Source organism: Semicossyphus pulcher, unplaced genomic scaffold, assembly GCF_022749685.1.
Source record: "Semicossyphus pulcher isolate SPU_LCO1_2020_fin unplaced genomic scaffold, fSemPul1.0.p SCAF_13, whole genome shotgun sequence".
In the NCBI taxonomy this organism is placed as follows: domain Eukaryota; kingdom Metazoa; phylum Chordata; class Actinopteri; order Labriformes; family Labridae; genus Semicossyphus; species Semicossyphus pulcher.
Window position 1 is genome coordinate 25,528,197 of NW_027211637.1, and position 18,132 is coordinate 25,546,328.

At 40.8% G+C, this 18,132-nt stretch overlaps 1 protein-coding gene across 1 annotated transcript; it reads right to left on the bottom strand.

Moving 5' to 3' along the window:
* Positions 1-7,082: 7,082 nt before the first annotated feature.
* On the bottom strand, positions 7,083-10,676 carry opn7d (opsin 7, group member d). Its single transcript, XM_069660859.1, has 5 exons — positions 10,586-10,676; positions 10,332-10,494; positions 8,273-8,400; positions 7,858-8,192; positions 7,083-7,565 (listed from the first exon to the last, which is right to left on the bottom strand). Exons 1-5 carry the CDS (start codon positions 10,674-10,676, stop codon positions 7,083-7,085), a joined length of 1,200 nt encoding a protein of 399 aa, XP_069516960.1.
* Positions 10,677-18,132: the final 7,456 nt, after the last annotated feature.

Here is an 18,132-nt window from a genome sequence, read left to right on the forward strand (position 1 = left end):
CAGTTAAACCGTAACATCGGCACAGTCCATATTCCTGGTAGTATTACAATAGCATTTTCAGTCTTTTGATGCATCAAATAGGGTCTGAATTAGCTTTATCTCACCAGACTCTTACTTTATTTGAGCCCTGCTGATAAGAGTAGATTCTAATACTAACAAACTGACAACTAACAAAAGTTTTGAAATTGTAAACTGAAAAATAATCAGAAGTCACAGATGTCCGACATAATTGAAAAGTACCATATTTGTCCCTGAAATATATTGGAGTAAAAGTATAAACTTGCATACAATCTAAATATTATAGTAAAGTATATGTACAGTAGTTAGTTGCAGCCCTAATTCCTTGTTTTAACTGTGTCTTACCATATATGCATCAAAACTAACAGGAGCTATAAATAATGAAAATGGATTCTGAGGCTAGACTTGTAGATTTATTCAAAGTCTTTTTAAAATCAGCCTAACCTCAGGGGTAAACAAGCTGTCTAGTAATATGGCTGATAGTGGTTCCTGATGTTTTCTATTTGTGAGCACTAGAGGGCGTCATGCCATAGGAAGATAGTCACTGAGACACTGACTTTAAGGATACAGCAAGGCTTCCTTGTTGGAAGAAAATAACGTGCATTTAACTGTTAACACGAGTTTTTCCTCTAATTACCACATAGTTATAGATAAAATATACAGGGAGCTCAGTAGTGGTGCTACTGTGAACACTTGTACAATTACATGACACAATATAAAAGGCTTGCAAAGAGCTCCTTAAGGGAAAGCAATTACATTTAATCCAGTTGAGACAATGTCAAAGTCTTGTTGGTACTTTGTATAATGCAATGGATTACAGTGCTGCAATTATACAATGTTTTCATCATGGATTCCTCAGTTATGTCTCTGTCCTCAGTCTTTTTATTTCTACATGTCAGCAATAATGTAACTTGCTATCTCAAATTCTTCTAAAGCCTGAGGGGATATCTTAAAACTGCTTCTCTTGTTTGACCCCCCCAATTTTTTTTTAAGAAACTGAGAAATGTTGGGCATGAAAGAAATCCAAACAATGGCTGATTATTGGTCTGTCTCATGGTTTCAGCTCTAAATTATGTGAACTCCAAATTCCTGCAGCATACAAAACCACTGGTACTGTGAGACAGCTTCATTAGTCCAGCCCATTGAACATAGTTCCTCAGGCCTATTATCTGTTTCATTGCTTATTTCAGTGCACAAAAATAATGTGCTCCATTTTGATTACTACAGGAGGGTGTCGGCCTATAGTGTCAAGATGAACCTGTTAGCAGAGTGAGGACGTCCAAGCTTCCTCGGCCAAGAGGTAGGACAAACAACCCCTGGCAGAGCGAAAAAGAAAATACAAAATGCATGATGTGTAATTTAACAGAGAAGATCCCATAATATCATCTGTCACTCACACACACTTAAGTAAGAACAAAAATTGTCCCAAAGTCACCGCTGAGGCAGCAATCTCAGTGCCAGAATTAAACATGCCAAGATAAATTTGTGTTGTGCATTAGCTCAGTGCTTTGGGTCGCATGGCTGCACAATAAACAGCTGGTAATACAAGGCAAAGCCGTGGTGTGGGTTTGAATGAGAGAGACTTTTAAGAGGCAGAGATTTGGGGAAACTGAGGAGATGGTTCTAAAGATGTTTCTGATCTATCACTGCATAGATCCAAAACCATTATATTTTGAAGCTGTCGTATATTTGCTCTCACTCCTTCTGTGATGGGGAAACAGTTTATTGGGTAGTATTTATAATCACGTGAACCATGAAATTTCCATCTTCTTTTGAAAAGAATCAAACACATAATAGCCACAGTAATCAAAAACTAGGGAAGGTTAATAATTGTTTTATGGGTTTAAATAGATACTATACTACTGTATATGTGTGCCAGTGTAGCGTTAATCTGCCTTCCTCTTAATGTAGTATGCCATGTTAGTTATTTTTCCTCCTCTGGCTATATCTCCATGCTAGCGTATAGTAGCTGCTTATCCTCCAGTAGTTTTTTTCTACTCTAGAGGAAAACAAATTACATTGCATCTATGTCAATACTACATATTTGCATGGCCTCCCTGCTGTCATGGAGGTTTTTACTCTCATTTTATTCCCGTTCAGTTCTGCTCTGACAGAAGTAGACCACTTCAGCATATATAGATAAACACATTTGTGTTTGTTATTTTCTAAACATTTAAACTGTGCTTTCTTATGTGTGCTTTTAGATGCACAAGTATTGTGTTCAAAGGGTTGGAAAGCCCCCAGCTGTGGCTTTGCTGTCACCATGATTTTGGTCAGCGTGCTCACAAACACCCCTGCGAAAAAACTGCCTCAGTGGGAAAACAAACATAGCAAAATAAGCTGCATGAAAATGGACGTATAGCAGTGCATTAAATGAGAAGTATTTTAACTCTCTAAGACAGTCCCTCTCTAGACTAAAGCTTATCCAACATATTTGAACATTGCATTAACTTAATTTGCTTAGATGTTTATCTTTAGCTATTTGAGCTTTTTACTGTTAAATACATTTTTGAGACACTCACACTTGTACTTTCACGTAAAGTGTGGAGTGTATTTTAGTGACTGGAAGATTTGTTTTGAGTGCTGCACAGCGACCAAGGAATTCTAAGCAGAGACCACACCAGGGTGCTGCCAATACTGCCAATATTCTCCTTTGAAGAAAATTGGATCAGCGGTGGATTGGTGCTCTAAAGTTAATGATTTATGTTTCTAAAGGAACATTTCCTCCCAGATAATTAAAGTGAAGGTGAAATTCAAGTCACATAGATGAAGTTTCTTCAATTTTGCAGATCAGAAAAATGTTAGAAATGAAAGACGCCATGGGCTTACTGACCAATAATCTATGTTGGAAATGTCAGACGGAAACAGGAACATTTTTACACGCAGTTTGGTAGTGTAAACTTGTTTACCCATTTTGGGAAATAGTATTAGAATATGTAGGGAAATGCATAGGTTTAAAAATACCTATGTCACCAAGACTGCATACTTGGAGACCAAACAGAAATGTCCAGTTTATCAAAATATGGCTCTGCAATGATAATGGTAGGGGTCACGGCAGCACTAGTGATCCTCAGGTTATGGAAAAGTACATCTTCTACGGATCTTAAAAAATGGATGGAATTTATGTTATATATAATTCCATCCATATACAAATATATAATCTATATATATATTCTTAAAGGGGAAGGCTCTGCCGTTAAACACCTAACTCAATAACAATAACTACAATAATGTTGTTTATTTATTTTTTATGCAAGTTTACACATCTTTGGTCTCTCTCAAGTGCACCAAAACTTTATTTTTCTTTCACATATATTAATTTTTTTTATTTATTTTTTTACAAAGTTTAGTTTTTTGATTACCAGTGGACATTTATTAAGTAGATATATTTTTTTTGATTTAAAATAAGTGTACTGCAGACAGAATGCAGATCTACACAATTTTAATCCTTTTAGACTTAAGTGCAGCTTTTGACACCATGGATCATGCCATTTTAATTGATCGTCTTAAAAATTGGGTTGGTATCAGGGACACTGCACTTAGTTGGTTTTATTCTTACGTTTTAGAACGAACCTTTGCGGTCACTATAGGTAAATACTCGTCTTCTACCACGACAATTACCTGTGGTGTACCGCAAGGTTCAGTTTTAGATCCGATATAATTTTAATTTTCAATTTACATGCTGCCACTTGGCCAAATAATGCAGCGCCGCAATGTCTCCTTTCATTGCTATGCAGACGACACACAGATATACCTTCCACTGAGACCTGGGACCTGGAACTAGTAGCCTAGCTGCTGTCAAAGATTGTCTCAGTGACCTAAGCTGTTGGATGGCTGAGAACTTTCTCCAATTAAATAACTCCAAAACAGATATAGTACTAATCAATCCACATAACTCCACCCTCCATATCGATAGCGGCCTTGGTGCCCTATCTGATAATGTAAAGCTCACTGCCAGAAACCTTGGCGTGATATTCGACTGCGACCTTACATTTGACCCACATATAAAGAGAGTTGTACAGTTCTGCTTCCATCAGTTACGCACCATTTCCAAAACTAAAGCAATAATTACCCAACCAGACTTCGAAAAAATAATCCACGCTTTCATCTTCTCCAGACTGGATTACTGTAACTCCCTCCTCTCCGGAATCAGCCAGAAATCCCTCTCTCGCCATAGTCCAGAATGCAGCAGCTAGGCTTCTTACTGGTTTTAAAAGACGACATTCATCACATCATCCTGGCTTCGTCCTGGCTTGTCTACATTGGCTTCCAGTGACTATTAGAATTGATTTTTAGAATCTACTGATCACTTTTAAAGCACGTATGGGTCTGGCTCCAACTATATCACAGGGTTGTTGACACCATGAGCTAGCCCGAAGCCTTAGATTCTCAGGTGGGGGCCTTCTGGTTGTTCCAAAGTCGAGGCTTAAAACCAAAGGGGATTGTGTCTTTGCCATCAGGGCCCCTCGGCTTTGGAACACCCTGCCTGAGGAGATAAGGCTCGCAACAACAGTGACATCTTTCAAATCTCTTCTTAAAACTCACTTCTGTAGACTTGCTTTTATGTGATGTCGTCTTCTTATCGTCTTCTTATTGGCTCTTATTTATGTTTTTAAAATGTTATTTCACCTTATTCTTACTTTTCCGTCTTTCATTGCCTTTATTGATCCTTTATTTCCTTTATTGCTTTTATTGATTTAATCTTTCGTTGCTTCACTGATTTGATTCCTTTTTATTGCTTGTATTGCTTTAGCTCTTTTATTGTTTTATTGTCTCTCATTGCTTTTACTTTTTTTTGTTTTGCCCCTATTGCTTTTAGCTTTTCTATTGTTTTTATTACCTTTACTGGTTTCTATTTGTCCTATTGCTTTTACAGCTTTTATTTCTTTTTACATTATTTCCTTTCTTTTATCTCTTTTAGGTATTTTATTTTATTTCATTTTATTTACTCTTTCTACTTCTTCCTGCTTCGTCCCCTTGGTCTTGGCTGTGTGGGTTCTCCTGCTGCCTATTGGGTATTGGGTTTTGTGCTTTGCTTGATCTGCTTGTTCTCTGCTTTACTTTGTTTGCTTGACTGTCAAAGCACTTTGTAAACTTGTTTTTAAAGGTGCTATATAACTTTATTTATAAAGTTATTTTTATAATTATAATGCAGACAACAGTGTTAAATGTTCATTCGAGTGTAGCAATTTTGTTGTCATTTGTTATTATTATTAAATTGTTGTATTTTATCAAATGCAAAAGAAGCAACAACATGGTATCGGCCATCGGCCGCCCTGCTCTCTAAATATCGGCATCGGCCATTGAAAAACCCATATCGGTCAACCACTAATATATATATTATATTGCGTAGTGTAATTTGCATTTAAAATTTTATATTTATATTTCACAGTATATATTTTTATTCTGATATGTCCATCCATGATAGTTTATGACACTTGGTCTAAATCAGAATATTTCTTCTAATCTGAACAGGTTTAATGGAAGGGTTTTGAATATTCTGAATTTATCGGGCAAAAAGTCGTCTCTAGAAAAATCAGGCTACAACATTTAATCCATGTTTTTATTTCTTTAGTAAATAAGGCTGTACAAGAATGTGCGCACAGTATCCTTTCCTTTATAATGCATACATGAAGCAACACAGCACAGTACTACATATAAAAGGAAAAGCAAAATGAATGAAGTGCTGTTTGTGTCTTTAGGGAAAATGAATTGTCGGATTTCTGATACACGTGTGCAGGATCAGATGTGGTTGATATTAGAACTGAATGATATTAAAGGGATAGTTCGGTTTGTTTGAAGTGGGGTTGTATGACATACTTATCAATAGTAAGTGTGCTCCATACAGTGCATGCCGGTCAGCATGGCCCCAGTGTTTAGAGGTATGGAAGCTAGGCTATATGCCGCTGCAGATAGGGTCAGTTTCACACCTAATTTATCCACTCATAAGTACATCACACCTAACAAGACTAGGTCAAAACCTAGTATGTGGCTGACCTCTTCAGGTCAATGTGCAAAATCAAACTGAACTAACCCTTTAAGAGTAACAGTAAATGCAAATGACTTTCAGCTTAGTATTTTGAACATCATTATCTGTAACCAAGGAGCTTCAAACCTTTCACTGCTGTGGGCTGCTTGTAGTCTTGACAATTGTTTTAAAAGGTCCTGCAAAATAGTCTTAAATTACAGGTTTCCCTCCATTAGAGAGATTTTAGCCACTGTGTTGCAAAAGGGAGCAACTTAGGAGGCTTAAAGTGAATAAAAGTCCAGATTTCTGCATGAACATGTGAAATTGATCTCTAGTTCAATTTTATGTCCAAATTAGCTCCTTTTTTTTGGTGCTTTTGTCCGTCAGTCTACAGGAGGAGAATGGCTGCAGGCTACATGACCCAGTAGAGCCTCGCTCAAGTGATACTCCACCAAGATGTTGCTTTTAGTATCACACACCCGGCCCCCTGCAGGCCTGAAGAGGCTGCTAAAAGTTGGTTGTTTGATCCCTTACCCAATAGAGCAGCTGTCTGTTTGATTTTATGTCTCTATTTAAATGGAGTCCAGCGGTGACAAGGACAAAACGTCCATGAAAACCTCCAAGCCTACAGGGGATGAATACTTAATCGTACCACTTTAATGTCAGCCTTGTTATCAGGTTGTCAGCATACAAGCATCAGGTACACTAAACAGAACATGGCTTTAATTGGTTACACTTGGTTAAACTGCTAGTGTTGCTGTCACAGGAGGGAAAATGAACCATCTCTGTTTGCCCTGGCTGGATATTAACATGTTTTATTCTCTCATTAAAAAAGTATGTTCCTGCTGTGCGCAAAAGACGATGAGCTACTTTAAAATGTCACAAATTTTCCCAATGAACCTCAAAGCCAGCAGGGGTTCTCCCGTCTTATTTTCTGCTCCTTCTGAATCCAAAAACTGTACATTAATAATGAAACCCCCTGACTCAGGAGTGGATATCAAGACTTTACAAGTTTACATTTCCGTGACAAGTCCTCTCTGTCTTTTTGAGCACCTGTCCCGTCTTGTTTGCTTCACGAAACAAGGAGGTTGGACCACTAGAGCAAATCAGCCTGTGGTGTGGCTGAGAGCCGGCTAACTGTCACCTCTCTGTAGGTGGATCCTGTAAGGATGCATGCAGTCCTTTGAGGTGTGGTCACGTGACACGGCGCTGCATTCTCATTGCAGTGCAGACACGCCCCATAGCTCTCCTGCTGTCCGTTTGAGAAGCGTGTGGAGATGCTCACGTCCTTGTTGCGCTGCGAGTTGGATCCGAATCGCTCCTTGGGATCCGACTGCGGACTTCCCCTGTAGATCCGCTGTCGCAACATTGTCGTGTCTTTGTAGAGACACTCGCGGAAGTTGGGTTTACACAGCAGGTAGACAACAGGGTTGTAGATAGTAGAAGATTTGGCGAGCACGGCAGCCAGGGCGAAGGCTTCAGGAGGGACCCGCGTGGCGTCTCCGAAAGCAGCCCACATGGCTACAGCAGCATATGGGCTCCAGGCACCCAGGAAGCCGATACACACAGCTACTGACAGCTGTGGAGAAGAAACATTTACACATTACTATGACATGCAGACAACTATATTGTTTAGTAAATTTACTCCTAGTTATGCATGGAAACATACTACAAAGTTCCCTTCTAAAAAGTCTCTCAGTATTGGTCTCAAACCCACACATTCGTCGAGCTGCAGGACAAAAATAAACCAACTTATCAGCAAACATTTTTCTAACCTCTGGATAATTTACTGACTCATATCCTCCTCATATCCTGTCAACTGCAAAACCTGAAGTCAGTGATGCTAAAGCGACACACTCAAATCCTCTGACCTTGACAATAAGAGCGTGAGCGTTGTTGGTCTTGGTCTGCGGTGACACATGCTGCTGGACGGCCTGACGAGACCCCCGCACTGTCAGCAGAATGAATGTGTAGGAGAGGAAGATGACGGTGCAGGGCAGCGCGTAGCAGAAGACGAAAAGGCAGACGATGTAAGACAAAGCCGTGAGCTCCTGGTTGGGAGCCTGCCAGTCGATGCAGCAGGCCGTGCCGTAAGGTTCAGGACTGTAATGTCCCCACTGTGCCAAGGGCCCCACAGCAAACACAGAGGCATACAACCACACTCCGACCACCAGGAGGCGGGCGTGCGTCGAGGAGAACTTGTTACCTGATCAGACGGGAGATAGAAAAAGAGGCTTTGGAGTTATTGTGTATCATGCTCATCAGTTTAGTTTAATTTCCACTCACCATAGTTTGGGAAGCAGACTTTAAGGCAGCACACTAAGGAGAGGGCTGTGAGGTTGGTCAGGCTGCAGAGACCGAACAGTACTCCACACATAGCATAGACCTGACAGGTGAGGTTTCCAAACAGCCACCTGTGCACACAAAAGGAGAAAAGGGAAATGTGTCAAAGACAGAGGCTGCACCTAACATTCATTTTCAATCAGTGCTGCTTGATCAAAAGATTTATTTTGGTGGTACAGCACGAACGATATTTGCGCTGGTTAGTTTTATCAGGCCAATATGAGCTTATCACAGATATATCGCTATCGACTATATATCATTTCTGATAAATGGCAATATATTGTGATATGTGTGGAATATGTGCAGAAAACAATGTCTGCTGTGATTCAGAAACAGTGTATCATAGTTTTATTCTTCCAGCAGATGTATCGGTCCTGTCTTTTAGAGCTACTCTTAGTGCTGTCTGCAGCACGTGCAGCAGAGTACTCGAGTGGATGATTGTCCTCACTGGAAATGGGCTTCAATAAATAATACGGTTTTCGTTTAAGAAGCCTTCTGAACACCTTTGCATAGCAATATACCAGAAAAAATGATGCATGATATACAGCAGTGGTTTTAGAAGTGTAGTTTAGTCACACTCCATGTATCCACTGATTGGCTAATCCCAGCTACAGTTACATATACATTCTTGATGAGCCCTAATGTAGTTGTTTATGTAGCATTTATGTTACACTTTGAGTTTAGTCAATTGAAAAAAAGGCTGTTAAATAGATTAATTGTAGAGGGAATATTTGCACTGCTCCCTGCTGGTCATTTTGCTTGACTATTATACTATCAAGTTTTGTGATGTCGACGCACTGTGATGGTTTTGTTCCGTCTCAAAATGCACCAACCGAGTGGTTTAAAAATTTCTGAAAACCTGTGTCATCGATTTGTCATTAAGGAGGTGGTGGTGGGTCCTGAGGTGAGACCAGTTGAGAACCACTGATATACAGTACAGGGATGCACGATATTGGATTTTTTACCGATATCCAATATGCCAATATTTTCCAACTCACCTGTGCCGATTGCCGATCTCAATACTGATTATATATATTATTATTTTTTCCACCTAATTGCAGAGGAGAAGTCTCCCCTGCAGTGGAATTAATATCATGCCTACTCTTACTGTAGTAGCCGCACTGGCAGATGCAGAATTAACATAATACAGTGCTTTTTAAAATGTACACATTCACTGGGCAAAATAAGAAAAGCTTGAACTTGAGTTATGTACAAAATGCCATATTTATTTGTAACATTTTCTTTTCTCTGCTGAAAATCATCCATCAGCAGAAAAATGTCCTATCTGCTGATGTCAATATGTCATTTTCAAGCCATAATCTGCAGATACCGATGACATGAAGATAATATCGTGCAACCCTTATACAGTATGTAGTAAAATGTATTCTCACTCCAGCTCAAAAATGCACTGTTAATTCTTTACCCTCTAAAATCAGTATCTGGCCTTTTTTCGTTTACATCGGGCAAGTTTTAATGTTTCACAGCTTCTTTTTTGTTGTTGTTGTTGTTGTGGTGGCTTTTGGGGCAGTGCTGCCCCCCTCTGGATTAGAGTGTAGATCAGAGTGTTTTAGCAGAAACAGCTGATGTCATGGGAGTTTAGTTTGTTGTCAGAACTTGTTCGGCAGGTGTTTTGAAATCCAATTTAGCGCGTCGGATCTCTTTTTTTTGACAAAGGCGAAAGCTGCCTCAACACGATATAAAACCTTAAATATGGAATTTTTGTTTTGAAGAATTTTGCCTCTTCTGTACAGCTTTTTGTAATGCCATCCATCCATCCATTATCCTCTGCTTATCCGGGGCCAGGTCGCGGTGGCAGCAGGCTAAGCAAGATGACCCAAAGCTTTGCATTCAGGCTCAGCTCCCTCTTTAGAGAGTGAAGTGAAGAGGCAGCTTTTGTAACGCAATATGTACATACAATCAGTTTTAGAGATAGAAAATTGAATTTAGTGTTTCCAGGGATTGGAGAAATAAACTGGACAGATAAGAGGTGAATATGGGATACCTGTGTGAAAAAGCTGATGGTATTGCCAAAGGGAATAAAGAGAGCGTCATCCCAAGGTCACTGATGGAGAGATTGATGATGAAGAACTCCGCTGGCTTCAAGGTTGACCGCTTGTGATATGCAACAAGTAGCAGAATGCAGTTTCCCACGAGGGACAGAATACCTGCAACGAAAACAGAGGAGAGATCGAGCTGTGCTACAAATAGTCAGCGAGGCACCAACACGACAGAGATGTTGTAGTTGTGTGGACTTACAAAAGACGCTGTAGAGTGAACCCATGAAGACGTCGTGCTCCTTGGAGATGGTGGAGTCAAACGCAGCAGATGTGTCTGAAGCATTTCCCATCTGAAATATTGTCGACACATGCATGAGTTAGTTCTGCAGAGTGCAGTGATTGCTACTCAAACTCGATACTCTATTGACGTGGATGTAGGCTGAAAACACTCAAAAGGAAGCGAATGGATTGTTGATAGAGTGCTCGATAACCGCAGCAGACGCCTGATCTCTATTTGTTACTAATGCATCTTAAATGCCATCTATTGTCTGCAGTACGGGCCGTGTTTTCTGGCTCTCCCTGTTGCACAATACCTTCAGCCTACAGCAGCAGATGTAGAAATAAATGAAAAGCTTTTTTTTCCTTAAATAAAAAAAAAATAATCCTGTGCAAAGGATGAATACAATTCGTATTAAATAGAAACACACAAAGCAGGACTGACAGATGGTAAGAATTAGAAGGACTGTGCCTTTCAGGATTTACAACAGGACGAAGAGATGGGAGATTGAGATTGAGAGAGCGGGACGAAATACCTCTGATTAAGGTAACATGTGGACAAATTTGCTGGGGAAAAGATTAAAGATTGTATTACTGTCCCCAGCCAGTGCATGTTTACACAGGACGCAATCGTGCACACATGCAAGGGCAATACAGACACGTGAATGTGGTCACAGATAATGAGCAGAGGTGACGGATGATAAGAGTTTCAGGGAGGGAATACATTAACCTAATAGATTGGAGGAAGTGTCTTTTCATCATCAGTTAAAGCATGTCTCGTGCTCTGTGTTATGAGCCTGACTCGTATTCCAGGCAATCAGGGTCTTCATGCCGCCATATCTGCAACCAAGATGATGATTGCTATTCAGCACACCACTTTGCAGTGAACAGTGAAATGGAAATCGCCGGAGAGGGCGGCGTGCACGAGCGAGCGTGGAGCAATACTTGGAGCGCTATCAGAGATGATGTAGAGGCAACATTGACTCTCAAGGGCCGAGGCAATCACACCGAATAAAGACTGAGGCCTCATTACTATGCAAGCCGGCACGCCAGGCGATGACGACATGTCCAGTCAGTCTGGGACGGAGGAGACTCAGTGCAGCGAGTCATTACGACCAGTTTTAGTGCCACTCAGATCCAAAAAGTCTACTGTCATGTCAGCACGACAAAGTGCTTCATTATCAGTACACACATTTACAAACCAGAGAGATTGACTGGAGCCCAACAGAATCTGCTTTTCTGGGTTCATCACTTTTGTTGTGATATGCATGTGAATGTAAATGTAACAGAAATACAATGTTAGGTAGGTCATGTTTATATATGAGCTATGTTTTATGCTTAATCTGTGTTGCTTTTTCTAATATTTACTATATATTTATGAACCCTTACATGCCTGAGTTATTACATCACAAAGTTATCGTATCTGTCAGTGGACTCCATGCATCAACAGAATGCATCACTGCGTAGCTCTGGCTCAGTGGTAGAGTCGGTCGTCTCTCATCCTGAAGGTTGGGTTATTTTGGCTCCAATGCATATGCTTAAAGGCATTTAAACAAAGTTAAGTGTTGGAGTTTGTATTATTCAAAATTTTGACGCCAATATTTTCACTTTTACTGCAAAGGAATATCGGCTTCAAATATCGGTTATCGACCTCCTTGACTACTAATAATCGGTATCGGCCCTGAAAAAACCATATCGGTCTATCTCTAGTATCTGGTATGAATGTACATAGATGCTGTTTGGAGATTGGCGCTTAGGCCTTTGCCATCAGTGTATGAATGTGTTAGTGAGAGGGTGAATGTGACTTGTAGTGTAAGGCCCCGCGTCCACGTAGTGCCTTTTTCTGGTAGAAGAGTGTTGGCAGGACGCTGAGGATGAAGCGCTTGTGCGGTGAGAGAAAAAACGCTGCACGTTTTGTTTCTATGACAACAATGAACTTACTACACAGCTAACAACAAGCCTTACAACGAGTAGGGCGACGGAAGCACAACACTGTGATACTGTTTATTTGTCATATCTTACAGCTCCGGGTAGACAGAAACGGCCAAGACAAGTTGCTCCTTCATTTTTGGTGGTAACCAGGGTGACAATCGGCGCCCCATCTGGGTGGTTGCCTAAAAAAAAGTGGCGGTGACGACTCCAGCGCCTTTCTGAAAAGTTTTTCAACTCGAAGCGCTCGGAAGCAGCGGCACAAAAAATGCAGAGCACTCTGAAAAAGAGTTTTTTCTCTAAGTGGCCACACGCTCTGTCCTCACTGAGAACAACTGAAAGAAGACGCTGGCGCTCAGAAAAGGGTACTATGTGGACACAGGGCCTAAAAGTGCTTTGAGTGGTCAGAAGACTAGAAAAGCACTATAGGTCCATTTACCATCACTGTAGTTGGACTTGAATCAAGGCATAAAAGGGTTAATTAATACAAAAAGCAAATATTCACTCATTTGCCAGATCAGTAGCTACAACTCGCTAAAACTAATGTGAGAATCCTGCAATAACATCTGCCTCTTTGGAGGAAGTTGTTGTTTTATACTGAACTTAAGAGGTTTGATTCAACTTTATTTTGGAAGCTTTTGAACTATAGTTGATTGTACACAGAGCTTTTTCTGTATTTAGTCAAAGAATACTTTCTATTCTTATATATTGACTTAGATTGGACTCGAGCGAGTGCCTCCTTCTCAAGATTTTATGCAGTCATATAGCATCGGCTTAAATACAACATGAAACAATTTGTGGCTGCATGTTTCAGCAGCGATAAGCGTCCTGTACGAGGAGGCTCGAGAAGGAAACGCTGCACGCTCAGATCTGTGCAAAACATCTTTTATCTCATGCACGCTCCTCCATCTACGCCTGGAGGATTGAGCTTGCATTAATCAGAACAACTTTTGCACAGATCTCAGTGTGCGCGTGCTTCTCTCTATCCAGAGTGCGCCGCGTTTAAGCTCCAGCGACTCCACCAAGCCTGAGTGAGCAGAGTTTCCCCTGATTTTTCTAACAATCCCCCGTACTGTATGATTCACAGAGCAGCGCTGCTTTGTTTGATAAGAACCGAGATCAATCGGTATTGTTTAATTTAACAAATGAATGCCTCAGTAACACGGTTTATACTGTGAAATATATCCCCAGAGCTGGACTCATCCTCTGTATCTGTTTATGTAATCAGAGGAACAAAACCAAGATGACCTGACGGACCATGTGAGTGTGAACGCATGAGGGAGGAGGCAGACGGAAAGAGCCCACAGAGCTTAACCAGCTGAACTGTGCCTTCGGTCCGCTGTGACAGATTGAGTATTTTGAGACTGGCTGAGCCGTGACACTACACTTCTCATGTCTCTGAGCCTGGCTGAATAACTCTTGTGCTCAGCTGTGATTAATTAGACGCCTTTGAGAAGTGGACAGGGACATCGCCCTCTGGATGATGATGTCGGGGCTAAAACATTTATCGCCAGCTGACCTGGCTAAGCATCCCATCTTTCCTCTTTTTGATGCGCATTAGCACCTCGTCCTCTCCTTCCCTGACCCATCCCCTGACCCCCAGCTTGCTGCCTCTGTGGCGATATATCTTGCTGCTAAAAAGAGATTTGCATTCATGCGTCTGTGGGAAGTCTGCGAGCACGACAAGAAATGAGTTTGTGACAAGTTTCCCCGCTGCATTGTGCATGTCATCAAATATTTTTGGATTAATGCTATCACTCCATCTGTCAGTCATCACATTTAAAAGGCTGCGGTCAAAGGAGATAAACAGCCATTTAAAGGCTGACAGGCGTGGCAGGGTGTCTCAAGTGAAACAGCAAAGAGAGCACATGAATGAGCTCATGAGAAGTGACAATGTCACAGATTGGCAGCCGATGGCTTTGATAAGTTTTTGTCCAGTTGTTTAAAGGGGACATATTTTAGCTATGCAATCAACGTCCTGTTATTCTAATATGTTCTTGAATCATGGTAAAGTTTGTGTCGTTTTAAAAATCGTAAAAAATATTTTAATTAAATTATTTTTCGGAGCCTCTCCTTCCTCCTTCCACCGTTTTGCCATTCAAAGGTCAGACCTTAGCCACGATTGGCTGACAGTATTTGGAGTGACCGCGTAGCCCCTCCCCCACGTGTGCGATTCCCACGTGGGGGAGCGTCCGCACTACACTCAAAAGTTGTAGAAAACATGGCTGCTCTAGGATCGGTTATTCGGCCTTATATGTACGAGTCAGAATCGCCAGTGCGTATCGGACTGGTAAGCTGAAATCTTGACTTGACTACAAGCTAGAGCAAGAAGGCAGCCTGAGGTGAATGACGATTGGTCGATTTCAGTGACAGCAAGGTTCTACATAGAAACCCGCAGCTGTTCTGAACGGCCCATTTCAGAGGCGACCTTTTTAAGAATTTCATTGTGAAAAAAATTATGCAGTTTTCACTTTTTCACTGTGAACAATAAACACCCAAAATGCGAAACTCATGCAGCATTGAGAATATCCATTTACAAGATACGGCCCCTTTAAATCCGACCCAAATGTCTGAGCTTCTTACTGATGTTTGTTGCAAATGCTGCTAATTTCTCTTAATGGCTTTTATAATTATTACCTGACCTTACCTGCTCATCACGCAGATACGACAAAGATGGCAGTGGTGATTTTCATCATGTTGTCCCGCTCACATCCTGCCCTCAGTGTCTGAGCCTTTGACAGTATGAATCATATAGCTGTGTGTCTCTGAATATTGAGTGTCACGTTGTATCATGCATGCTTGGGTTGATCGACCCGCTCTGTCCCTCGTGCATTCACAGTTTTCTTCTGTGCATTTCAAGGCGACACTGGACGTCTTTTTCTTATTGCATGCCCGGCACACCCAACAAGTAACTGCATTCACCACTCCGCTTGCGAAAAGACTTATTCTACTAAAATGGACACATTCCTCCCCACCCACTCATAATAGATGGATTCTGCAGTGCATGGGGCCTCGAGATGAGACCTTCCATAAAACCTGGTAACCCGATTTAGATTATATTTTCATTTACTTTTATTTTATTGTCATTTCTTTTCATTACGTATACATTTTATCTGCTCCTTGTGTGTCCTGTATGTCCTGTCTTGGTAGAGACTCCTGGGTGAGTGAGGAAGGGGTCCGTCCTCCAAGTGGGACGGAAACCAACTTGTGTGGGTGGGAGAGGAGTTTAGGAGGGTGGGAATGGGCTGGAGGGGAGGCAATTCCTAACCACAGAACACTGTCAAGACGACTGTATATTGTATTATTATTCCTGTGTAGAACCAATAAAGAGATTTGGAAAAAAACTAACCTGCAGTGATTTGTTATTTTATGGGATTTCTTATTATTGGGTTATTTAGTTATTTATAGCTGTAAGGGCTGAGAGTGAGACAGGGCGCACGTCTTTCAGTGCTTTTGAATGTACACTACCAGTCAAAGACACATTTTCTCATACAAGTGAATGGGAAAGTGTGTCCAAACTTTTGACTGGTAGTGTACATGGTATTTTAACGGTGCATATGACAAACTTGTATCTCATCAAGCAAAAGACTCCTTTGTAATAAGAAAAGGTGTCGAGCTGCTTATTCTATTGTACGAAGCAGTTACCTTTGATTATTGTTTGCTCTCACATCACTGTTCGTTTGCAATAAGCAATTTTTTTGGCCTAGTATTACAAGATTTCAAATCTCGAATCCTGTCAGCTATAGTCTGACGGCGATGTAGCCTCTGGAGACAACGGTGAACATGTTGGGTGTGTCCGGTTTAGCCAGCCGTTAGCAATAAACGACTTCCAGTCAAGACTTCCTTTTCCGCCTGCTACATTATTTACAGAAAAAGAAACGTTTTTATTGTGACTTTAATTAACGGGCCTTACCTTTGCCGAAATGTCAACATCATGATGCAGATTAGTAAAAAGTCAAAATGAAGCTTCGTCAGGTCTGTCCTCAAGAGGAGAAGAAAACTTTTAAAATGCTCGTTTGTTGTACGGAGGTCGCATTGATCTGATGCATTCGAGGATGTTGGGAAATCTGATTGCTGAACGGCTTTCGTGACACGGCATCAGGGAATTTACCTGAAGTTGAATTTTTTGATCTAGAACGCCGTATTAGCTGTTAGCATGCAGATGTCTGTTCATAGAGATTAATAAGAAGCTAAATCGGTGCATTACGTTCCGCCTGCCTTTGCTCTCCACGCTGACTGTTTTTCCTGCATACGTCGCAGCCTGCTGATACGTGATTGGTCAATATTACTCTGACTACAAACGTAGTACAAACGGAAACCTGAACACTTGCCGTCCATAAAATTCACGTAGAATCTGTAATTAATTTCCCATCGTAGAGCTTCTTCTAAAACACAGTCAGATAACAAACGTTCACATTCAGGCGGCAACTAATGTTTATATTATTACTGATTGATATGCTTTTTATTTTTTTACCATCATGCAACTTTAATTTCGTCTCTAAAATGGCAGTGATGTTTTTAGATTGCTTGTTTTGTCTGGCCATTGTGTTGTGTTCTCCCTTCATAGAATAGTTTTGGATAGTTTCATTTCAATCGACTAATAATTGAAGCTTTTGTCCACATTTCTGATTCTATCATCACAACTCAGGTTTTATTTATGTCTTCAGATAAAAAATTTGCTTCGTCTAAGCGTGTGATTCACCGTGTTTTGCTCTACTTAAACTCAAACCTTCACTCTGCCATATATGACACTGTGTGCGCTGCGAGGCACATCCCCCGAGGGCCGTGTGAGACCTTTGCGAGATTGAAGATTCGCCCTCGCTGTGTTTAACTGCCTCCTCATGTGAGAGTGACTGACAGTGACAAGTGGATGCCATCACAGAGGAATATTTACACCGTGTTAAGCAGCGTGACAAAGAGTGGCTCCGGGCGACTCTTTCAGACATTTGCGGGGCTGCGCTGTGACATAACTTATGTAATGAATGTGGAGAACATGATGTGTTTAGGATGGCTGGCGTTTTAGCATACTAACCTGATTATTGCACCTGATGGGGTTATATTCTGAATTTGTGTTATTGTTTTTGCTTCACTTGGACAATATTTGCTTTAAGAAGTATTTGTGATCGTAGATTTTGACTTATTTTCTTCAACCAGCAGGATAATAGCAAATAAGGGGTCCATTGTTGGGCCTGAAATGGTGTTACCTTCGCAAGATCGTCCTCAAAGAAGAGTATTTATCTTAATGGACTTCCTCTTTAAACAATAATTAAATTAAAAATAATAAGAGGATGGATTGCAAAGATTAGGTTTCATAGATGGAAGGCTCCAGTTGGTACAGAGGCAGTTTATCATAAAAGATCTGATGCAAAATCTTACAAACGTTAGTCGCTTTGCATCTCTTTAAACCTAATTCGATTACTTTGCATACTTGGATTCTTAATCAGAATATATTACACTGAATCTATCTCTAATGTCCATCAGGCTTTAAAAACAGTCTCCCTCTCCATGCCTATGGGAAGGACAGCAGCGCAAAGAATGCAAAATAAATAAATAAATACAATTCTGCCACCCTAGTAAGTCATCATCACTCAACCACGACTG